At 42.4% G+C, this 25742-nt stretch overlaps 1 protein-coding gene across 14 annotated transcripts in view; it reads right to left on the bottom strand.

Moving 5' to 3' along the window:
* Positions 1 to 25742, bottom strand: part of MEF2C (myocyte enhancer factor 2C) — a 370333-nt gene that overhangs the window by 32051 nt on the left and 312540 nt on the right. For 8 of the 14 annotated variants that reach the window (XM_075325112.1, XM_075325110.1, XM_075325119.1 and 5 more), the window contains 2 exons: positions 24290 to 24476; positions 20418 to 20465 (listed from right to left, as the gene is read on the bottom strand). In XM_075325112.1, the coding sequence (XP_075181227.1) occupies positions 20418 to 20465; positions 24290 to 24476 (235 nt within the window). The remainder of the gene's footprint in view (positions 1 to 20417; positions 20466 to 24289; positions 24477 to 25742) is intronic. The other 6 variants (XM_075325114.1, XM_075325113.1, XM_075325124.1 and 3 more) reach the window with 3 other exon arrangements.

The raw sequence follows: 25742 nt of genomic DNA, 5'->3' as shown, positions 1-25742 counted from the left end.
GTCACAGAGGCGTCACTAAGCGGCCACCCAATAGAAGCGGAGGGGCGGAGATGAGCAGCTGTATCATCCCGCCCACCTAGTTCCTTCCTCATTGCCGGCGGCCGCAGGTAAGCTGTAGTTCGTCGTTCCCGAGGTGTCACACGTAGCGTGTGTGCTGCCTCGGGAACGACGAACAACCTGCGTCCTCAACAATCAACGATTTTTTGAAAAGGAATGACGCGTCAACGATGGACAATTTGGTGAGTATTTTTCATCGTTAACGGTCGCTCGTTAGTGTCACACGCAACGACGTCGCTAACGATGCTGGATGTGCGTCACAGAATCCGTGACCCCGGTGATATATCGTTATGTACGTCGCTGCGTGAAACGGGGCCTTTACATACTCCATCCATGTATTGTTGAATCTGGAACCTACTTTTTCTTTTCATGATTTTTAGGTCCACTATTTTGTGACAATTAAGAGCAACCTATCACCTCCAGAAATGCTACTTCCATTTAGATATGGGGTAATTTTCAGGTAAATGGGGATTAGGTTTAAAATCATGTCTGACTGCCTTACTGGAAGCGCGGCTACAGGGAAAAAATGAAGCAATATTCTCCCTACAGCCGCTCTCTTCCAGTCATCATGATTTAAGTGCTATAGATCTACAAATTACTACTGTATCTGCAGGTAAGTAGCATTTATGGAGGTGACAGGTTCCAATCATTTTTATGCTTGTCACTGTCCCCAATGGATCAAATATTTTTTTTTTCTTTATACAAGGCACCAAACTCCCTGGATACACATTTAACAGTTGCAGGTTTCCTATACCCATTGCTAGGGGAAGCACGGTAACTTAGTGGTTAGCACTGCAGTTTGACATCGCTGGGGTCCTAGATTCAAATCCCTCCAAAGACAACATCTGCAAGGAGTTTGTTTGTTCTCCCGGTGTTTGAGTCGATTTCCACTGGGTCCAATTTCCTCCCACACTCCAAACGCACAGTGATAGGGAAATTAGATTATGAGCATCAATGGGGACAGTGTTGCCATTGTATGTAAAGCACTACGGAATTAATGGCGCTATATAAGTGAATAAATATTATTGTTATACAATAAACCTCAAGCAACACTCCAGCAGGGGGGTTTCATTGCTGGAGTGGTGCTTTAAACCCAAGACCCTTACCCCTTTCCTATACACCCCTTTGGTGTTTTCATCTTTTTCTGTCGTCACTCCAGTCCTGCGGCAACATCTTGTACCTGTAATTTTTGACTGGCTGTTATTCACAAACTCCCACTACAAGTCTATGAGAGCCAGAATTAGGCTCTTATAGAGTTGTGACCTCTGGCGCTCCATGAAATACTGGAACTGCTGGCAGGTTACAAATTAGCAGAGACAGGAGCGGCGGTGAAAATACATGAAGATGTTGAAAGGTGAGGAGGGGGAGCAGGGGACTTAGATTTAAAGCACCACTTCAGTGGTGAAATAAAAAAACCCGCTATAGTGGTGCTTTAATAAATGTAAGCAGCAAGCTTGAGACTATGAAGCCCTTCAGATGTAGCAGCCTTCTCCATGATGGTTGCCCCACAATGTTAATTGAGTTGATAAAATATCTGCACAATGTGGACAACTACATGCACTATTTGTAAGGGCAGCACAATATGAGGACAAGACCACTCTCCTAGTAGTCAAAATAGCGCAAAAATATTGGTAACTAAGAGTCATAGTTAGGAGTCCAATGTATTCATAAAGGGAGCGCTCCTGCCATTTCCCACCTCCCACCACCCGTCTCAGGAGCGATCGCCTTCCGGCTGCTGAGTATTTGCTTTCAGCAGCCTGTTATCCATCGTGAGGTTAGCAGGAGCGGCAATACTCCCCTCATGAATACAATGGATTCTTCACTATATGTACATCGTATACTCTGATTGCTCACAATATATTTTTATGTGGCCTTCTGGCTAATATGAGACCGGACTTGTCCCCATACTACACTGTCTTCATACGGGCAACATAGTCTAATGACAGGATTGCTCTAAATATTTGAAATGGCAAAAAATAAGGATTCCTTAGGGGAAGCCAAGACACATTGACGCCGTCCATGTGGTGGAGCGATCCAGGCTGATTATGTTAAATATGCCAGTAAAACAAAGTTAAAATAGTTGTCCTTGGCGATTATCCTCTTTGATGAAAGATATAAATAAATAAAAAACAGCCAAAAAGTTTTTTCCTCTTGACAAAATATAATCTGTCCTTGAATATTAAGGAACAATATGAAATAAACAAACTGAAAATAAAGAGGAAGGAAAGAAAAAAACACAACAAAAATGGGATTTTACCGCACATCTATATGTCTAATGAGGGACAAGCAGGAAAAATACATTTGATTTTACAAAGGACTGAAGTTCATCAAAGCCTTCTGATGACTGATTTGGGCAGAATCTGGCACCATTTCTATCATGAGATGAGCTGAGAGCTATATATAAAGTGTCTTAAAAAATATGAACCTTGTGATTAGTTTCTCAGAAATCTGTCTACCTAAGAACAAGTCCCACATCTGACCTAGCTGTCAAATGATGATGACCTTTCGGCTGTCAGATCAGTCTGAATGAAGGCAATGATTACAAGCACATAAGTCTTTCAGGATGCTGGGTTGACAACCCTACAGTCTATGAAAAATGGCGTCATTAAGGATCCATCCATGTAAACTGTTTGCCACTTGTTTTAATGATCTGGACAAAAAGAGTTGTGACACCAAACCTTCTTTTCTCTTCTTCTTCTCTCCTGTCCACAGAATATATAACCACTATTGTTGGGAGGTCCGACTGCTTAGACGCAACTCGCCAATCACCAGTATGTGGGCTCTTAATCTCTATTACTATAAAAACCAACACTCTGCTGCCTCTGCCAATAATCTAGAGCTCAAATAGAGAGACAGACAGAGAGAGACAGACAGAGACAGACATACAGAGACAGACAGACAGAGAGACAGACAGACAAAGACAGAGACAGATAGAGACAGACAGAGACAGAATGAGAAAGAGACAGACAGAGACAGACAGACAGAGACAAATAGAGAAAAAGACAGAGACAGACAGAGACAGGCAGACAGAGACAGAATGAGAAAGAGACAGACAGAGAGAGACACACAGATACAGACATACAGAGACAGACAGACAGAGAGACAGACAGACAAAGACAGAGACAGATAGAGACAGACAGAGACAGAATGAGAAAGAGACAGACAGAGAGAGACAGACATAGACAAATAGAGAAAGAGACAGAGACAGACAGAGACAGGCAGACAGAGTTCGAGAGAGAGACCGAGAGAGACAGAGATAGACAAAGAAAGACAAAGAGAGACAGACAAAGAGAGACAGACAGAGACAGACAAAGACAGACAGACAGAGAGGCAGAGACAGACAGACAGGGAGAGCGGGAGAGAGGGAAAGTGGGAGAGAGGCAGAAAGACACTTAGTTACTATCCCAGGCAACGCCAGGCACTACAGTTAGTATTAGAATATATTTGATTTACATAGAATTATGTTACAATGGAATTGAAGGCTGGATATTATCTTAAAATTCCCATGGTTGTTCTATAAAGTGGTTATTTGAATCTTTATGTATTATATTACTATATTGCCATTTAGCCTATTCCCGTATATATTTCGATAGAATTCCCAATCATTAACGTGTGAAAAAGAAGTAAAGATAAATCGCTTATGGGGTCACAATGTAGGTTAGTCTTTTTTTCAATCATGACTTACATAAACTAAAGGTGTGGCTTCTAGAGAGAAAAATGAATGCTTAATGTTGATGTAAATAGGGCTTAATTTTACTTTCACCTTCTAATTTACTATGACAGTAAAACTGAAAAAAAAAATAATGCTTCGAATTGCTATGAATAAAAATGAGATCCACTGTTGTTGATTGCGCAGCCCTCGAAGCGCATCACTTAAAGGGTTCATGAATTTCATGTGATACAAAAGATCTTTAAAATACAGACTGTCTTTTCTTTAGGGGAAACTGGAGACATCAGAATTCAAATGAAAACTAACTGAACTTAGTTGAATTATCATCACATGGCGCAGAGCCGCATCTCTAAATATTCCTCACACACCAACATCTCGCATGAGCCCACAGTCATCAGAGTGATGACACGAGAGCATGGCTCTTACGTCCTAATTTTCATTGTATGTATTCCAAGACGACATCATTCCTGGCACAATCAGACTGGTTTACATGTAATTGTTTCATGATTGCTTACTTCAGATCTGTTTCAATGCTAGAGAAAATGAATACAAAGTCACCAGCTATTGATTATTGGGACTGGAAGGTGGTAAGCCGCTAATAGGAAGGCCAAACTGACCTCCACGGAAGCTACAACTTGTCGTGTTTAGGACATTCCTTCTCCAGGGTCATTTTCAATTATATAGTTTGATAATCAAGTATGAGCAGAAAACAAAAATGGAATGACCTATACCGGGAACTGCATTTCCAAGTATAGTGATTTTAGTATAATTGCGTTCTGTTAGTCTACAGTTATTATTTTTAGCATAAGTATGATAAATATTCTGCTCTTTACCTATGGTAGCTCAGTGGTTAGCACTTTACAGAGCTGGGGTCCTGGGTTTAAATCCCACCAAGAACAACATATGCAAAGAGTTTGTATGTTCTCTCTGTGTGTCTTTGGATTTCCTTGGGGTTCTCTGGTTTCCTCCAACACTCCAAAGACAAACTAATAGGGAATTTAGATTGTGTAGATTGTGAGCCCCAATGGGGACAGTGTTGCTGATGTATTTAAATTGGTATGTAATTATTGGCGCTATATAAGTGAATAATAATAATAATAATAATAATTTATTATTATTATTATTATTATTATTATTATTATTATTATTATTATTGTTATTATTATCTAGTGATCATAGTCCAGGAAATGTAATAATATAATATAATTCAGTGAATTACTCAAGCAATCATTGCTCCATTAAAGTTGTGCATTCTGGAAACAAAACGGTTAAATGGAGTTTGTCAGCACAAAATGAATGATCAAACCACAGTTGCTTAGTGCAAGTTCCCATCCACTTGTTTTCCAAATATCTGCACCTTCTCTTGCTCATGAAAAACTGTTAATTAAGGAATAGGGGTGCAGAGATTGGTGCAAACAAATAGGTGGGAAGGTGTGCTCAACTGCTAGGCCACATTGATTATGTACCGGGAGCTTGTGTTTGGCTTGGGCAGTCATTTTGTGCTAACAGACTTCCTTTAACCCTTCAGTGACCAGGCCTAAATGAGCCTTAATTGCTGGGAACTTTTTTTTTAATGTTTTTGCCTCTCCTTTTACAGCAGCCTTAATTTTTATTCTAACTTTTTTCACTTACATGGCTGTAGAAGGCTTTGTTTTATGCAGGCCAAGATCCTTCATTATGCTAATGAGGCTAGCGACTAGTCACAAGGGTGTTAGTTCCCTTGGCTAGTCGGCCCCCTTAGCATGTTAATACACCCCTGTGGGAGTGCTAACATGCTAATTAATGCGCAGCGTTAGAGGCATGGTGGTGCTCACCTCTGCTGCCACCACGCCCGACGCTGGATTTTGGCTCAGTGCACATGAACTCAGTGCGCGTTCTGCCTTCAAACTGGTGTAGTGTGCATGACCAGTAGCTCTGGGGGCTCCTGATCATGCGCACTAACCCTATGGCCAGTATTCTGAGGTGGTGCAACAGAAACAGGTACGTGCATCACTGCCGATGATGACACTGGGCAGTGGGCATTGAATTGCATGTTAGAACATCGTTGTGGGCATCCTACCAAGCTAAGAAGGGGTAATGAGTGCACAAACTAACACCCTGGCAACTAGTCCCTGCACTCATTTGCATATCATAAAGGATCTTTAGAAATTATTTTTCTAAAGATCTCTTTATCTATACTACTAGATACAGGGACGGTCAGGCAGGGATTAGCAATATGCACCCAGAACTGCTCGTGGTTCTGGGGGCATAGGGGACCTGACAGGTTGCCTTTAACTGTGTGGCATTATTTTACAATGACCTGAGGTTGAAGCCAAAGAACAATTACCATACCTTTATGGCGCAGGTTCAGTAACTGGCTAAAGCACAATTACAGTTAGAGGGTAAATTCACACATCACATATTCTTTCTGAAGTTTTAATTCTTGCATCTGAAATGCTTTTAGTGTGGATTTTTAGGCCGGTTTCGTAGTGTAATTGCACCTGTCTGCAAGGTGTGAAAAATTTAACTCTATCGTTTACAGAACACACACCTTAAAGTCCTTTAATACATGACCGTAATGATTGCCCTTTGTAAATATGTCCATGACCAAACCAGAAATGAGCAGAAGCTTATTTGTTGTATAATTTCCAAGTTTTCTGGGGGCATTAAGATCATTGCTGGCCAGCAGCACATTGCGCTGTATTACCAAGGAGGTGCTGCTTGAAATAATGAAGCTGTAGGTGAACTAAATAATTGGACTAACAATCCTTCAGTGGTTTAGAGGTGATGATTTGTGATGGGCGAACTTGCTTGGCACTGCTCGTTACTCGATGGAGCATTACTGGGTGCTCGGATATTTCTTCCATGAAACAACGCACAAGCTTGCTTCTCTACATGATGTGAGCATGCCTTCCAGGTCGAGACAGTTGCAGTCTCTAAATGGGTCTCTTGGGGGATAAAACAACATTCTCGGACGTCGTGTGACCCAAAAAAAACCCTGCCCTCCCTTCCACCAGAAATGCTCTGTTTATGGTTGGCTGTATGTGGGTATGGGACCTGAATAGGCCAATCATTGAATTTCCATGATTCTCTTTACTCATGTTGACCAGCTCAAAACGAGTAGCGAGCACTCAAGCATTTTAGTGCTTTCTCCAGGGGTGGACATATCATTGGTGCAGCCGCACAGGGGCCCAAGATGTTGGGGGGCCCAATTGTACTGCCAAATCAGGTGGAATTATGCATTATGATGAACTCTTGGGCTGCAAAGGGCCCATAAAATGTCTTTGCACAGGAGCCCGTCTCTGTCTATGTCCGCCAGTGGCTCTCCCCAATCACTAGTGATGATTATTCCATATGGAAGGAGACCGACTTGTCATCAATTAGTGCACAGTTTGGACAAAAAATTTTCCCTTATCAAGGAAATCTTGGTGGGAACCGTACAGGGGAAAATAAACCATGAACACTGCAATGTATGGATATCCTAATTCACAAACGGCACATTGCATGAGACACAGCTACGTGAGGGCCATCTAGACACTTCAAAAGGCCGACGACAACAGGAAAGTCTAATTTTCTGCCTCCTGCAATCATTTTTTTTCTTGGCAAACTCAGACTTTCTACTACAGGATATATTTCAGAGCTATTAGAGTAGATTAATGACATTGGATTATTAATGTGAGATTACCTACAGATGATAACGAGCATACAGTCCAGGTGATTAAATATTTCATGGCTAGAAGTAACTATTGCAAAGCTTTCAGAGCCATGAGAGAAAATTAAAGTGGAAAAGCTTGACTGACTCCAGTCCAAATGCATCTTCATATTGAAAGGAACAGATAAAATATACATCTTAAGCATCATTAAAATAACCAGCTGCAAAATACCAACCACAAGCACAAACTGTAAGAAAATACAATTAGTCTGCAGATGTGGGCAGAGAGAGTGGTTCCATGGGGAAATATCAGCCATTGTCCCCGGATCTTTGCCCACATAAACAATAGTTGTGTCTCCAGTAATTTACCAGCATGGCTTTGTGTATAAACCTCTTCTCTGGCTGCTACAATATCACATCCCCGCTGCTTGACTTGTAAACTTTCTCGTCTTATATCCGCGGCTATGATCGCCTGTTTTCACCACTTGATTATGCAACTATTCTGCAAAGTGGCTTTTTAATCATAAAACACGAGCTGGTGACAAGTCTTTTCAATTACTTCAGTATGATCCTGCCCTGTAATAAAAGCCTGGTGCTTGTAAGCCATTGTACCCTTCCTACGGAAATCAACGAGTAACACTATCATCTTGTTTTCTTATTCTAATATTTATAGTAAATTAGGTAGTGGATCATATTGCCGAGATATTTTTTTTCTAGTACAGAATCATTTTTCACTGATATACCTGACTTATGGTTATACGTTTATTACAACATTTATTTCTCTTGTGTGTAAAACACATTTAATTCAGTACCAATTCTAAATTCACGATGACGATTTAATAATAGGCTGCAAAACACTAGGGTCAAACTATACTGAATCATCTACTGGTGTATAATGTGTAGTGTTTACAACGTCTAAGTACACACCTATTAGAGAAAAACAGGTTTTCTGATCCCAACATTTAGATTTCCCAAACTATTCTTATTATATTGAACACAAATTGACACTTTTAAGTATATGTTGTACCTAAATCCATCTACTTTTGTCTAAAAAGAGCTTTAGCAAAGCTTTATTAAACATTTTGAACTGATTAGCTTCTACATCCTCTATGTATCACAGTACATAGCAGTTTACAGTATGAGCTACCAGTTTCATTTTGGCCCGAAATTGGCTTAAGGCCCAGTCACACTAAACAACTTACCAGCGATCCCAACAACGATCCAACCTGATAGGGATCGCTGGTAAGTTGCTAGGAGGTTGCTGGTGAGATGTCACACTGCGACGCTCCAGCGATCCCACCAGCAACCTGACCTGGCAGGGATCGCTGGAGCGTGGCTACACGAGTTGCTGGTGAGCTCACCAGCAACCAGTGACCAGCCCCCAGCCAGCAGCGCCGCGTGGAAGATGCTGGGCTTGGTAACTAAGGTAAATATCAGGTAACCAACCCGATATTTACCTTGGTTACCAGCGCACGCAGCTACACGTGCAGAGAGCAGGGAGCAGCGCACACCGCTTAGCGCTGGCTCCCTGCTCTCCTAGTTACAGCACACATCGGGTTAATTACCCGATGTGTGCTGCAGCTACATGTGCACAGAGCAGGGAGCAGCGCACACCGCTTAGCGCTGGCTCCCTGCTCTCCTAGTTACAGCACACATCGGGTTAATTACCCGATGTGTGCTGTAGCTGCATGTGCACAGAGCAGGAGCCGGCACTGACAGTGAGAGCGGAGGAGGCTGGTAACAAAGGTAAATATCGGGTAACCAAGGACAGGGCTTCTTGGTTACCCGATGTTTACCGTGGTTACCAGTGTCCGCAGAAGCCGGCTCCTGCTGCCTGCACATTTAGTTGTTGCTGTCTCGCTGTCACACACAGCGGTCTGTGCTTCACAGCGGGACAGCAACAACTAAAAAATGGCCCAGGACATTCAGCAACAACCAACGACCTCACAGCAGGGGCCAGGTTGTTGCTGGATGTCACACACAGCAACATCACTAGCAACATCGCTGTTACGTCACAAAAGTTGTTCGTTAGCAGCGATGTTGCTAGCGATGTTGCTTAAGGCCCCGTCACACTAAGCAACATCGCTAGCAACATCGCTAGCAACATCGCTGCTAACGAACAACTTTTGTGACGTTGCTAGCGATGTTGCTGTGTGTGACATCCAGCAACAACCTGGCCCCTGCTGTGAGGTCGAATGTCCTGGGCCATTTTTTAGTTGTTGCTGTCCCGCTGTGAAGCACAGATCGCTGTGTGTGACAGCGAGACAGCAACAACTAAATGTGCAGGCAGCAGGAGCCGGCTTCTGCGGAGGCTGGTAACCACAGTAAACATCGGGTAACCAAGAAGCCCTGTCCTTGGTTACCCGATATTTACCTTTGTTACCAGCCTCCGCCGCTCTCACTGTCAGTGCCGGCTCCTGCTCTGTGCACATGTAGCTGCAGGACACATCGGGTTAATTAACCTGATGTGTGCTGTAGCTAGGAGAGCAGGGAGCCAGCGCTAAGCATTGTGCGCTGCTCCCTGCTCTGTGCACATTTAGCTGCAGTACACATCGGGTAATTAACCCGATGTGTGCTGTAACTAGGAGAGCAAGGAGCCAGCGCTAAGCGGTGTGCGCTGCTCCCTGCTCTGTGCACATGTAGCTGCAGCACACATCGGGTAATTAACCCGATGTGTGCTGTAACTAGGAGAGCAGGGAGCCAGCGCTCAGTGTGCGCTGCTCCCTGCTCTCTGCACGTGTAGCTCTGTGCGCTGGTAACCAAGGTAAATATTGGGTTGGTTACCCGATATTTACCTTAGTTACCAAGCGCAGCATCTTCCACGCGGCGCTGGGGGCTGGTCACTGGTTGCTGGTGAGCTCACCAGCAACCCGTGTAGCGACGCTCCAGCGATCCCTGCCAGGTCAGGTTGCTGGTGGGATCGCTGCAGCGTCGCAGTGTGACATCTCACCAGCAACCTCCTAGCAACTTACCAGCGATCCCTATCGTTGGGATCGCTGGTAAGTTGCTTAGTGTGACTAGACCTTTAGTGTGACTGGGCCTTTATAAGAAGAAGAGAGTGAAGGCTTATAAGTAGAAAAGAGATAATGCTTAGAAGAAGAGAGATAAGGCTTATAAGAAAACAGATTAGGCTTATAAGAAGAAGAGAGATAAGGCTTATAAGAAGAATAGAGATTAGTACCAAACACAAGGCTTATAAGAAAAACATGGATTAAGGTACCCTCACACATAACGAGATCACTAGCGAGATCACAGCTGAGTCACAGTTTCTGTGATGCAGTAGCGATCCCGTTAGCGATCTCGTTATGTGTCACATCTACCAGCGATCAGGCCCCTGCTGTGAGATCCCTAGTCATTGCAGAATGGTCCAGGCCATTTTCTTCAAAGGCGATGTCCTGCTGGGCTGGACACATCACTGTGTTTGACACTGTGTGACAGGGTCACAGCAACTGCTGAGATAGTTATACAGGTCGCTACTGCGACCTGTATCATTCCTGCATCGTTGGTAAGGTCTGACTGTGTGACATCTCACCAGCGACCTCCCAGCAACTTACCAGCGATCCCTATCAGCTCGCATCATTTTCTGGATCGCTGGTAAGTCGTTGTGTGTGACTGGGCCTTTAGGCTTAAGGTGGCTTTACACACTGCAACATCGCAAACGACATTGCTGTAACGTCACCGGTTTTGTGATGTTACAGCGACCTCCCCAGCAACATTGCAGTGTGTGAAACCTATCAGCGACCTGGCCCCTGCTGTGAAGTTGTGATCGCTACAAATCGTTCAGGACCATTCCTAGGTCCTTTGTTTCCCGCTGTGCAGCATGCATCGCTAGAAAGTTTCAGTGTGTAAAGGGGACTTTACAGCGACTTCCCTTTCAAAAAGCTGCTTTACAACGTCCCCAACAACCAGCTAGGTCGCTCTGCAGGTCCGGATCGCTGTTGCGTCGTTGACCAGGTTTGCCTGTTTGACAGCTCACCAGAGACTTTGCAGCGATCCCGGCCAGGTTGGGATCGCTGGTGGGATCGCTAGAAAGTTTCAGTGTGTAAACCCAGCTTTAGAAGAAGAGATAACACTTAAATGAAAGCAGATAAAGCTTATAAAAGGAAGGCAGATAAGGCTTATAAGAAGTAGATAGATGGCTTATGAGAAGAGAGATTAGGAATATAAGAAGAACTTAGATTAAGGTGGTGTCACACACAGCGACGACGACAACGACGTCGCTGCAACGTCACCATTTTCTGTGACGTAGCAGCAACGTCCCATCGCTGTCGCTGTGTGTGACATCCAGCAACGAGCTGGCCCCTGCTGTGAGGTCGCCGCTCGTTGCTGAATGTCCAGCTTCATTTTTTGGTCATCGCTCTCCCGCTGTGACGCACACATCGCTGTGTGTGACAGCGAGAGAGCGACGAAATGAAGCGACCAGGGAGCAGGAGCCGGCGTCTGCCAGCTGCGGTAAGCTGTAACCAGGGTAAACATCGGGTAACCAAGGGAAGACCTTTCCCTGGTTACCCGATATTTACCTTTGTTACCAGCATCTGCCAGTGCCGGCTCCCTGCTCTCTGCACATGTAGCTGCAGTACACATCGGGTAATTAACCCGATGTGTACTGTAGCTAGGAGTGCAGGGAGCCAGCGCTAAGCAGTGTGCACGGCTCCCTGCTCTCTGCACATGTAGCACAGCGACGCATGTCGTTATGATCGCCGCTGCGTCTGCTGTGTTTGACAGCTAAGCAGCGATCATAACAGCGACTTACAAGGTCGCTGTTGCGTCACAGAAAATGGTGACTTAACAGCAACGTCGTTGTCGCTGTCGCTATGTGTGAACCCAGCTTTAGGCTTATAAGGAGAAGAGACATAAGGGTAATAAGAAGAAGACAGATTAGGTTTATAAACCTTGCTGTCAGAATGAGCTCCCTCACAAACTCAGCTAAACACATTCTGCTAGAGTATGTATGTGACATGTAGCAGCTGTAGAAGGCAAATGGTGGAAACTTTGCAGTCAAACCCTATTACAAAATTTTTATACCCTTTAACAGAAAACTTACTCCAGTTTCTGACTGGAGTGAAATTGGTGGTAAGACAGAGGAAGGTGTGTGCCACTTCTCAAACACACATGATTCACTAAGTGTAGAAATGAGAGAACCCAAACTGTAAAGTTTAGGGTTCGATCCAAACACGGACTTTGCAAGAAATAATTGTCGTAGTTCATTGTTCGAGTGTTCAATGTAGACAATGGCTACTCAAAAGGACCTTGTAGAAAAAGTAACAATCAAGAGTATCAAGTGGTATATCTATAGGATGAAGAATCCATAACTTAAAGTCTTGATAATAATAAGCTATGTCAAGTTTGGGTGGCACAATCTTTGGCAATGTTGCCAGTGCTGGGGTCCTGTGTTCAAATCCAACCAAAGCCAACATCTACGTGGAATTGGTATCTTCATTACATGTTTACATTGCTTTCCTCCTTCGATCTCCTGCCTCATTTCAAATATATTAAGAGGTTTAATTGTCGTCCTACGAAATTGGCTGTAGCATGTCTAGATTAGGATACGTAGACTGTGATCAATACTCTCCATGGACTGATGAGAATGGTGACAATCCCAGTAAAATGTAAATATAATCATATCTTCATTATAGTTTGCTTGGACATGATTAAAATTCACTGGCAATCCATGGAGTCCACATTTCTTATAACTGTATGCACTGGTCACATTTTATTTCCATCTTCTTGGTTTAGATCATTCATCTTTTCTACGGTCGCCTCCCCATTTATATGACTGGACACAGACAAGACGTTTGGAATAATATCTATTGAAGATGATACAGTCAGTCATTAAGAATGCCTCATTGAGAAAATATATGAACTTTCTTTGCGGTTAACTACAAAAGCGAGATCAAAAGACCATGGTTGTGACCATAAATTGCTGCTCCTCCCTTCACAGGCACTCATAGACTAAATTACAAGCCGCGTGCAGCAGAAACCCTGGAATGCATACATTACATTATCCCTGCAGGACATCCACATAAAGGCTATAGTCTAGAATTCCGGGCGTCCACATAAAGCTTATAGTCAACTATTAATTCTATAACTACAAAAAGTAATTTAGAAACAAAAAAAGTCACAAAAAAACCTGCTTCCATGTTTTTTAAAATGTCCAATGATCCTACGGGTGCTTCTGTAAAGTGCTTTGTAAGCATTTTTTTAGATCTCACAAGATTTGGCTGTGTGTCTTTACAAAGTTCTTAAATACTAAGTGTGGAGACTGATTTTCAAAACTTGGACAATTATTTTATTAGGCATTTATTGTTTATTTTTTAAGTAGTTTTGTAGTTCATTATTTTGACAACGATCATCATTATCAAACATTCTAACTTGAAATTTGTAACTTAAAAGAAACAGCAAATCTACAATAATGACTATGTACTCCACAGGTTTCATTCAAAACATATGCTTTATTATTGATAACACGGTAATACCACTAAAAATATATTCATAGTCAATAATCGTGAAATGAGCACATAAAACCTGCCAACAGAGAGCACCAAGATTTAAAACAATTGTAAGGAATGATCATTATATATATATATAATCTAAAAGAGTGGCACTCACCTTATTAAAAAACACACTTTATTTCATGTTCTTAAAAATGGGTCAGCGGTCGGGTGCAAGCTGCACAAGGATGACGGCCGTTTCGCACCTGGTGATGCTTCCACAGGTGCTACCAGACGCGAAACAGCATTGTCCTTGCATACCTTGCACCCGACCGCCGACCCATTTTTAAGAATATGAAATAAATAAAATAAAGTGTAGTTTTTAATGTGTTGAGTGCTACTCTTTTTTCTCCTCTTTTAATTTTACAAGTGTGGACTACATGCTAGAGTGAGCGCCACCTATTTACTACAAGGAGCTGCCACCCAAGCCAGTATGTTTGATTGCTACAGGGAAAACAAAGGACCGCAGTGCAGAACCGCTTTCTATTGTGGCTATTGATCATTATACAGACCATCATGCTTCACATGCCTAAGCCTGATGCGTGTTTCGCCATTGCATCATCAAGTGTTGGCAAAATGCATATTGTGTATAGGCATGTGAGGCACAGTAATCTGTATAATTGTGATTTTTTATAACTTACTTTGGCAAATTACCCTATTATATCTCTCTACCCTTTCCATTATCTGACTAATAATACTATTATCACCAGTTTTTCACATAATGCCGTTTCTGTGGTATATAGATATATTAATTTTTCATTGTATTTATAGAAGACCAGATCCCTATTGTTTGGTTTGGAAATTTCTAGATTATCGTCCCTTTTATTAAGTTTTTATTATGTTTTATGTGTAGATTGGTAACAATAAAGAAATATATGTATTGGATTATACCTGCGATGTACAGTACAGACCAAAAGTTTGGACACAGCTTCTCATCTCTAGAGCAACTGTTAAGAGGAGACTTTGTGCAGCAGGCCTTCATGGTAAAATAGCTGCTAAGAAACCACTGCTAAGGACAGGCAACAAGCAGAAGAGACTTGTTTGGGCTAAAGAACACAAGAAATGGACATTAGACCAGTGGAAATCTGTGCTTTGGTCTGATGAGTCCAAATTTAAGATCTTTGGATCGAACCACCGTGTTTTTGTAGAAAAGGTGAACGGATGGACTCTACATGGCTGGTTCCCACCGTGAAGCATGGAGGAGGAGGTGTGATGGTGTGTGGGTGCTTTCCTGGTGACACTCTTGTGGATTTATTCAAAATTGAAGGCATACAGAACCAGCATGCCTACCACAGCATCTTGCAGCGGCATGCTATTCCATCCGGTTTGTGTTTAGTTGGACCAACATTTATTTTTCAACAGGACAATGGCCCCAAACACACCTCCAGGCTGTGTAGGGGCTATTTGACTAAGAAGGATAGTGATTGGATGCTACGCCAGATGGCCTGGCCTCCACAGTCACCAGACCTGAACCCAAACGAGATGGTTTGGTGTGAGCTGGACCGCAGAGTGAAGGCAAAAGGGCCAACAAGTGCTAAGCATCTCTGGGAACTTCTTCAAGACTGTTGGAAGACCATTTCCGGTGACTACCTCTTGAAGCTCATCAAGAGAATGCCAAGAGTGTGCAAAGCAGTAATCAAAGCAAAAGGTGGCTACTTTGAAGAACCTAGAACATATTTTCAGTTGTTTCACACTTTTTTAAATATTCCACATGTTTTAATTCATAGTTTTGATACCTTCAATGTGAATCTACAATTTTCAGAATCCTGAAAATAAAGAAATTTCTTTGAATGACAAGGTGTGTCCAAACTTTTGGTCTGTACTGTATCTAGTCATTATTATAGGTTTGATATTTAGCGACGTTTGACTAAGGGGCTTTGGCCATTGTTTCAGATTTTCCATTATAAAAGAATACTTAATTGATAAAATGTTGATGTACAACATAATCTCTACACCCTTATTAACATTTAAACTAGAATTAAGGAACCTTGTAGTGTTCTCAAAACCACCAATGGCTTCTAGAAGGTAGAGGGAAAGTTATTTTCCAAAAACTGACAAAAAATAAATAGTCATATAATGGAACGACGTTTAGTGATACATCTCTGATGTCACTCTGATCCAGCCACCTGATCACTGCAAACAATCACAGGTCTAAAGGGGGCTTTACATGCTACAATATCGTTAATGTTTTATCGTCGGGGTCACGTTGTTAGTGACGCACATCCGGCGTCATTAACGATATCGCAGCATGTGATACTTACCAGCGACCTTAAGCGACCTCAAAAATAGTGAAAATCGTTCACCATGGAGAGGTCGTCCCAAAACCAAAAATCGGTAATGGTTGAATATCGATGTTGTTCATCGCTCCTGCAGCAGCACACATCGCTATGTGTGACACCGCAGGAGCAAGGAACGTCTCTTTACCTGCCGCCGGACGCAATGCGGAAGGAAGAAGGTGGGCGGGATGTTACGTCCCGCTCATCTCCGCCCCTCCGCTTTGATTGGCCGGCCGCTTAGTGACATTGCGGTGATGCCGAACGCACCTCCCCCTTGAGGGAGGGATTGTTCGGCAGTCACAGCGACGACGCCGACCAGGTAAGTGCGTGTGACGCTGCCGTAGCGATAATGTTCGCTGTGGCAGCGATCACACGAAATTGCATGCACGACGGGGGCTAGTGCTTTTGCGTACGATATCGCTAGCAATTGCTAGCAATATCGTAGCGTGTAAAGCCCGCTTAACAGTTGGGGATTGGACATAACCACAGAACCACAGAAGCGACCTGCACTGGATCTATGGAGCAGGTGAGTATGCTTGATTTTAATATTTTGAAGTAATCTCAGATACTTTTACATTACTTTACAGGTCTGACAAACACTTTAATATTTAGATGTATATACGTGAAGATTTTCAGGTCGGCTTGGAAAGCGTACAGAGATAAGCGAACCCGAGTTTCGGTATTTGGTGTTTGCACCAAACACAGACTTTACAAAAAAACGGAGATCGGGTTCGGAGATCGGGTGCTTTACATATGTAAACCACTTGCGTGAGCATTGCTGTGCTCAGGTACGCTCGGTGCTCAGCCCAGTGCGAGCCACTTGCAGTGTTTGAGTGACTCACATTGGGGGTCACAACAGTGTGATCAGATGTAGTGGGCACCCACCAAAAAAAAATGGTAAAAACTCCTTCCTCCCTCCCCCAAAAGGGATTTGTTTATGGCTGGCTGCATGTGGGAGGAGATTCGAACTTCCCAATCAGTGACATCCACTGAGGTTCAGGTCAAGTCCAAGTCCCAAACCGAACTTTATCTAAAGTCTGCCCGAACCCGTCGAACCGAACTTCAACAGGTTCGATCATCTCTAAAAGGGAACTGTATTCAATGTCTTTTCAGTTTATGTTCGTGTTATCTAAAAGCATTATTTGCATAAAAATAAAATGCCTAAAATAGTACAAAAAACCTAAAATATAACAAATGCTCAAGTATTCTGTGCAGATGAACTGTCCTTTCTATGGAAATATAAACATAGACTAAAAAATTGGAGCTCATCTCCAAATTTAGAAAAGATCATGAACCTCCAGATTACAAAATATGATTATATCACCACCAGCTTAAACCTATTAAATATGGACCATACAGAGTTCTCTGTTTTTAAGGGAAACACTGAACAAAGACAACATTTGCCATCTCCTAGACTTTAGTGAAGACATAACCAGGCTTAAATAGATGTATTGTCCTGATCAGTTATTAGGGAGACAGTTACAACTTTGTAATGAACTTGTTTGCTCATCAAGTCTTTTTATTGAGACCCTTTCCTCGCAGAGAGACCCCTGACAATGCTATAGTAATGCCAGATAACAAACAAAGAAACCTCTTCATAATCAGTCACAGCTTCAGGAACATCATTGCATTTATCTAATGGGTTAAATCACAACAGCTGCCCAGGATTGCCAACCTACTGTTCCATATTTCCCGGACAACTGGACCAAAGTTCAAAGAGGATTCAAATTTTTTAAAGGACATTTAATAAAGTCCCACCTTTGATAAAACTACACCCCCTAACATGTCCAAAATAATACAGCGTAAGAGCCCATACATATACTGGCAGAATAATACAGCTATTGAGAATTACAGCCAGCATACAGGAGAGGAGAAGTGGCACTGTGCAGTGTATATATACAGCATAATACAGATACTGAGAATTACACCCAGTATACAGGACAGGAGAAGTGGCACTGTGCAGTGTATATATGCAGAATAATACAGATACTGAGAATTACACCCAGTGTACAGGACAGGAGAAGTGGTACTGTGCAGTATATATATATACAGTATATATATATATATATATATATATATATATATATATATATATACACACACACAGAATAATACAGCTATTGAGACTTACGCCCAGTATACAGGACATGAGAAGTGGTACTGTGTAGTGTATATATACAGAATAGGATAGATACGAAGAATTACATCCAGAGTACGGGACAAGAGTAGTGGTACTGTGCAGTGTATTTATACAGAATAGCACGGGCAGTGAGATATATATATATATGTGTAAAATATATAAAATATAGAGGACCCAGGCTGATGGCTGTATGTGTTTAATATAGGGAGCCCAGTCTGCAGGCTGCATGTATATAATATAGGGGACCCAGTCTGCAGGCTACATATATAAATATATAATGTGGGGGATCCAGACTGCTGGCTACATATATATGATATAAAGGATCCAGGATGCTGGCTGCATGTATACTATATAGGGGACCAAGGCTGCTAGCTGTATATAAATGATATAGAGGACCCAGGATACTTGGCTGCATGTATATATAATATAGAGGATTCAGACTGCTGGCTGCATGTGTAGCGCCCCACGGGGAAGGTGGTTAACCTACTTGTCGCTGGGCCGTTTCGGGTCGGGTAAGGCTCCGTAGCCCCGAGACGTACAGTAAATGGTGGGGGAAGCGGGGTATTGGGAAAAGTTTGTCATGACGCCACCTGTGGTATGTGGCAGGGAATAGTCGCCACTGCCTAGTTCCTCGCTGGGGCAGGTGTTATGGCAGCCAAGATGATTTCGCTCCCCACAGACAGAGCGGGCCCCGGATGGATGATCAGGGTTTTAATGGCCGTTGACACCTAAGCGCTGGGTAGCGGCACCTGTAAGGACGAGCCAGCACAGTCTCTGCGGGTTCAGGGTGTAGTTTACTTACAAATTCAGCTGCCAGCCCTGTCACATTGGTCACTGCTGTGATAGGCTCAGGTTGATCCTGGATCCGCGGGAGGTCAGAACCGGTCTGGTAGTCTGTGGACCCTTCCTCACTGTGCTTTTTAGTGTGGGTCCCTGTGACTTGAAGCACTTACAGTCCCTTCCGTACTAGGTAGAGTACTAATCCCTATGCCAGTAGCGGGGATCCCCTTGAGTCTGACCGTGATTAAGCCCCGGGAGTCCTATATACCACTTGGCTCTGGAAACTTGGGTGGTCGAAGAAGCATGGAACTTCTCTGTCTGGCAGAATCTGGTGATGCAACGTGGAATTACACCACCCTAGGTTGCTGCACCCTGAAAAGTGCTGGTCCAGGAGGAACTGACACAGTATCCTTCTCAGCGACCGTTAAACTCCTATGTTCCCCAGGAGCTACTGGGAAAGACGTCTGCTCACTGTCACTCCTGCTGGAGAACTCCCTGAAATTGTAATAAACTGCGTGTGTGACTCCTAACTCCACCTAGTGGCCACTCCTCCCCCTACCCAGGTCCTAAGCTAGTGGTTGGGGGCCCCTGTTGTGATGGCATCCTGTAAATGCCACACACTGTTGGAAACCCCTTTTATACCCGACCCCAGCCCAGTCCCCAGTGGGGAAGGGGCAACCCATATGTGTATGTGGTTGTGGATGGTGAAGCCGGTACCGAACTCCTTTTGGATCCATGATCAGCACCACACCCTAAGTGGGGTCCTATACTCTGTGGTGACCTGAGCCTCCACGGGCGCCACACAAGTATATAATATAGGGGGCCCAGGCTACTGGCTGCATACACGAAATATAGGAGACCCGATATATATATAAGAGGGTCTTCTTGTGGTTGACAGATCACCACCTTTCTTTGTTGGCCTGAACCAAGCCTACCGAATCAAGGTAAAGTTCCCACTTGGGTGCGGGGTCTTTTGGTGTCAAGCTATTCCTTTAAGATCCCCTGGATCTTCAGCCCTATATGGTTCTGTATGGCTCACTGCACAATAGTGGCATTGGTGTTTATCTATGGCAGCAGCTTAGTCTTATCTAAAACTATAATGTGATGGACTTTGGCCATTTCACATGTACATGATAATTAAGGATACATAAGTTTAATCCTCTGCACTGCGGCAGTCAAAGAGTTACTGTAAATAGATTCTTATACACATATGTGTATGTATGTGTGCGCACACATTCTCTTTCTTATTTTAGATTAGTTGATTTTCTGGATTTTAGCAAATCTCTCATTATTTTTGTCTGGAAAGGGAATTTAGGTTTCCAGTAATTAGTAAATTTGAGCAGGTTAGAAAATACTAAGCTCTATGATTTACCTGCGCTGGTGCCTGCACCGCTTGTGAGGTCCCCACCCATCAGACCACCTAAGAATTAAAAAAATGGCATAGTCAGCATTGCTGCTATTCACCACAGATACCACATCTTAACTCGCTTCTATGAAACTTAAGAGTCCATTGAAGGAATTTGTTCTCTGAATCTCGTGTATTTGCGATAGCAAGAAAAATAAAATTAACCCTGAGTTTTCCTCTTTTTAGTTACAGCCATACTGTGAATTGTCCAGTCCAGATTTTCTATTTTATTTTTATTATTAAAATGAAAGCTTAAGTCGTCACTGAGTAAAAATACTCACATACATATATAGAAACAAAGCTTGAGTCCTATTTATAAACAAGCACACACATGACTAGTGTCGGGATACGGTATGTTGGGTCCGCCGGAGAATCTGATCATGTGCGTAACGCAATGTAGATGCAATGTGCAAGAGATCCCAGGAGAATATTAAGATGTCACTTTCAATATCACTACAGAAACACTTCTGGTTAGCGCTCCACCTGACAAGCCTTATGAAGACTCCAGTCACTACAAGACGAGGAAAAACATTTATCCTGCGCCGTGCAACAAATGCTTCAGTTTTCACATCAATGTTGATACAAGTATACAATAGATGGTGCAAAAAAGGTGTTACCTACTCCTCCAAATGAAATACAAAAACAACCCCCAGCTTCACCCAAACTAAAATAACACTATTAGGGTATGTGCACACACTGCAGTTTTGTTTCTTCAGGAAAAAACGCACCCTCTGGCAGAAAAAATAACGCATAAAAACGCATATATTTTTTACGCGTTTTGGGTGCGTTTTTGATGCGTTTCACTATATTCAATGGAAAAACGCAAAAATAACTGACATGCTGCTTTTTTTTGCACCCAAAACTGCAGGCAAAAAAGATGCAACATGCGCACAGCCTTTCAGAAATCTCATAGACTTTGCTGGGGAAGGAAATACACGCAGTTTAGGGCAACAAACGGCACCCAAAACTGCACCAAAAACACAACAGAAACTGCACTGTGCGCATAGGACCTTAAGGCCACTTCACACGCAGCGATATCGCTAGCGATATCACTGGTGAAAGCACCCGTCCCCGTCGGTTGTGCGTCACGGGCAAATCGCTGCCCGTGGCGCACAACATCGCTAGGACCCATCACACTATACTTACCTGCCTAGTGACGTCGCTGTGGCCGGCGAACCGCCTCCTTTCTAAGGGGGCGGTTCATGCAGCGTCACAGCGACGTCACTAAGCGGCCGCCCAATGGAAGCGGAGGGGCGGAGATGAGCGGGCGTAACATCCCGCCCACCTCCTTCCTTCTTCATTGACAGCGGCCGCAGGTACGATGTTGTTCCTCGTTCCTGCGGTGTCACACATAGCGATGTGTGCTGCCTCAGGAACGACGAACAACCTGCGTCCAAAAGCAGCAACAATATTTGAGATTAGAACGACGTGTCAACGATCAACGATATGGTGAGTATTTTTGAACGTTAACGGTCATTTCTGCATTTCACACGCAATGACGTCGCTAGCTAGGCCGGATGTGCGTCACGAATTCCGTGACCCCAACGACATCTCGTTAGCGATGTCGCTGCGTGTAAAGTGGCCTTTAGTCTGGAATAGTATTTATAGGAATCAATATTAATAATATAGTCATTATGTGTGGATGGCATATGTATGAAAGACTTGATAGGAAGGCAAACTCCTAAACTAATACTTATACAGCAGCAACTGAAAGAAATATCATTTCATCTTATCCCAATAATGAACAGATAATTTTTCTAGAATAAATGTATTGGAAAAAAAGTATTTGTACCTTAGACATTTATGACATATCCACTGCCTATGTCAAAATGAATCTGACAGAATTAGGTCCCACTTATAGGACCTGTACCTATCAGGAAATAGTGACCCCCTGGTCTCTGTCCTCACACTCATTTTAGCAGGTAAGATGGGTTTTGGATGAGCCCTGTCCTGCAGATATATGTGGTTCCCAGAAGTGGTATGTTCATCTGCCAGATATTTATGGTATATTATTTAAAGGGATTCTATCACCCAGTTTATGCTACCATATCTGGGGGTGGCATAATATAGTGGCAGACATCCTGATTCCAGTGATGTATCACTTATTGTCCTGCTTGCTGCCATTTTAAAAAATCCCTTGTTTTATCTGCTGCAGTTCTACCAGTTGTCTGAATGCTGAGCTCTGCATAGCCCCACCCACTCCACTAATTGGCAAGTTTCTAAGTGCACTCTGCATAAACAGAAAGCTGCCAATCAGAGGTGGGGGTGGGGTTATACAGCGCTCATGAATATGGAGGACTATATGGCAGCAGATTTACTAGTCCTCTAATGATAATCTCCTGCTGATAAAACAGTTATTTTATCAAAACAGTAGTCAGCCCTGTAAGTGACACACCACTGGAATCAGGGTCTTTGTCTATAAATTAAGCTGCTTTAATGACAGAAAACCTCTCACAATAATGTTTTAATGTTTTCCCCTATCATTTATGCAATGTTTATGCAAATCTATGTAGATCATATGTAGGCTTGCACAATTTTACTTTTGGCTATTAACGTCCAACTATTTCTTGTTACATTTACTTTTGTAGCAAATAAGAGAAGAATGCTGCCACATGGCCGATGTTGTACATTTCATATTTACTTTACATTTTTCTTATAAACCTCACCGCTTCAATTCAAATCTGCTCATGGTTTAATTAAATAATCAGAGGAATTGCCATAAGACTGTGCACAAGGTGACTAGTACGGTACCTTACACAATTGTATATATCTATATATCTATATATATATACTGTCTCACTATAATATATACAGCACAATAATATATGGAGCACAATTATATTTTCATATATACTGTATATACAGTACATTTTATATATATATATATATATATATATATATATATATATATATGTATATATATATATATATATACATATATATACATATATATATATATTTATATATATATATATATATATATATTTATATATGAGAGAGGGAGAGAGAGAGAGAGAGAAATTGAAAAATAGGGCGGCACAACACCAAAAACGTTTTTTAGGGGGCAATATTCCCACCATACAGTTTCTTCAGATAACCATCCATAAAAATACAAATAAGCAGGCATCACTCCACAGATTTTTCACCTGCCTAACCTTTATGGGTTATATAGGTGCATAGTGACGTTTCGGTTCTCATGTGAGAAGAAGGATCACATCAGAACTGAAACGTCACTATGCACCTATGTAACCAATAGAGGTCAGTTAATTGAATAACCTGTGGAGTGCTGCCTGCTTTTTTGTCTATATATATATATAATATATATATATATATATATATATACAGTACATATATATATTTATATTGTGTACATGATAAAGTTAAAGCAGAATTGCCATAAAGACTGTGCACAACTAGATTGATACAGCGGTTGCTTACACAATTATATATATAGTACATATATGACACTACTATATATATATATATATATATATATATACACACACAACGCAAACATATATATATATATATATATATGTGTGTGTGTGTGTGTATATATATATATATATATATATATATATGTATTTGCATAATTCACATTCAAATTTTTTGCAAATGTGAATATTACATGAGTAAGTGGTACACTTATTGCCCAGACAGAAAGAGATCTTCCAAATAAAAGTGTTTGGGAAAGGCTGATCCTCTGGGATGGGATTCGATAGACTGCTCCATAGGCCCATAGGAAGTATATGGCTTATGAATGGAGCGGTACTATGGCCAAATAAGTCATACACAGACCTAGATGACCCCAAACTTTTGCCACCACACCAGCATCATACCTGTGTTACCTGCACTTGGTGGTCGATGTGTCAAGCCAGGAGACATGCTGTTTCTCTGCAGGGTTTGATGGGACAATGGCAGAAGGTTGTGGTTACCCAGTGAGCCAGCTGGATTACTGTAAGCCAAACTGTTTGGATTGGTCACTGGTATGGAAACCGGCATCTCAAAATTAGGAGGTGGAACAGCCTGTGTGGAAAAAGAGAAAACCATAAATAAGACTGTTCATTTTGTAATGGAAACTCAATCAATATTTTTTTACACTCTGTTGCTCCAACCCTATACTCCACCCCAGCCCTTTTTGCAGTCAGAGTAAATTAATTTAAATGATATTACTGTTCTACACCATAATGCTGTCATACTTCTTTACTGTCATCAATATAGCAAAGTATGGAAAATTGGAAAAAATATGCCAAATGGAAAACTAATTGGCATAATCTGTGCATGGTAACATCCCCTTCACCTTCCCCTGCCATCCTCTTAATACCTTTTCACAATCTCTGATTCATGTACAAGTCTGCACCTTCCACCGCCATTCTCTAAGGGTTGTTTAAATGTTTCTTTGTTTTTTTACTTAAAATGGAAGGTTAATTCACTTTAAACAGTTCATCCTCCCATTCCATGTCTCAGGGCGGCACGGCCATTTAAATGTTTACTTATTATTTATGGGGCGGGGGGGTTATCACGAAAAATGTTGCAAATGTGAAAAGCTTGTAAAGCCTGCTTTACACCATACGATCCAGCATACGATATCGTATGCGATCGTACCCGTCCCCATCGTATGTGCAGCACATTCAATTTGTTGAACGTGTCACACAAATGTATAACCCCCCGTCACACATACTTACCCGTCCATACGACCTCGATGTGGGCGGCGAACATCCACTTCCTGGAGTGGGAGGGACGTTCGGCGTCACATCGACGTCACGCGGCAGCTGGCCAATAGAAGCGGAGGGGCGGAGATGAGCGGGACGTAAACATAACGCCCACCTCCTTCCTTCTGCATTGCCGGTGGGAGCCGCGGGACGCAGGTAGGATCTGTTCATCGTTCCCGGAGTGTCACACACTGCGATGTGTTCTACCCCGGATATGATGAACAACCTGACGTTCAATTTTTAGGAAATGAACGACGTGTATGCGATGAACGTTTTACCATTCAATCGCAATCGCACGTAGCTGTCACATACTACAATGTAACTTACGATGCCGGATGTGCGTCACTTACGACGTGACCCCGCCGACACATCGTAAGATACATTGTAGCGTGTAAAGCGCCCTTAATTTGAGAAAGCTTGATCACAATTTCGGCAAATCATCCAATAATAATAAACTGTGTGGGCGTTAGAAGATCAAATACATACATTTGTTACAATTATATAAAAATAATACCATGATTATAGTTTACAAAATAAAGTGCCATTTCATTACTTATGACTTACACATATACCGAGACAA

This window comes from Anomaloglossus baeobatrachus, chromosome 1 (assembly GCF_048569485.1).
Source record: "Anomaloglossus baeobatrachus isolate aAnoBae1 chromosome 1, aAnoBae1.hap1, whole genome shotgun sequence".
NCBI classification, from domain to species: domain Eukaryota; kingdom Metazoa; phylum Chordata; class Amphibia; order Anura; family Aromobatidae; genus Anomaloglossus; species Anomaloglossus baeobatrachus.
The sequence above is the reverse complement of the archived record's forward strand: the minus strand, read 5'-3'. Positions and strand labels throughout refer to the sequence as shown.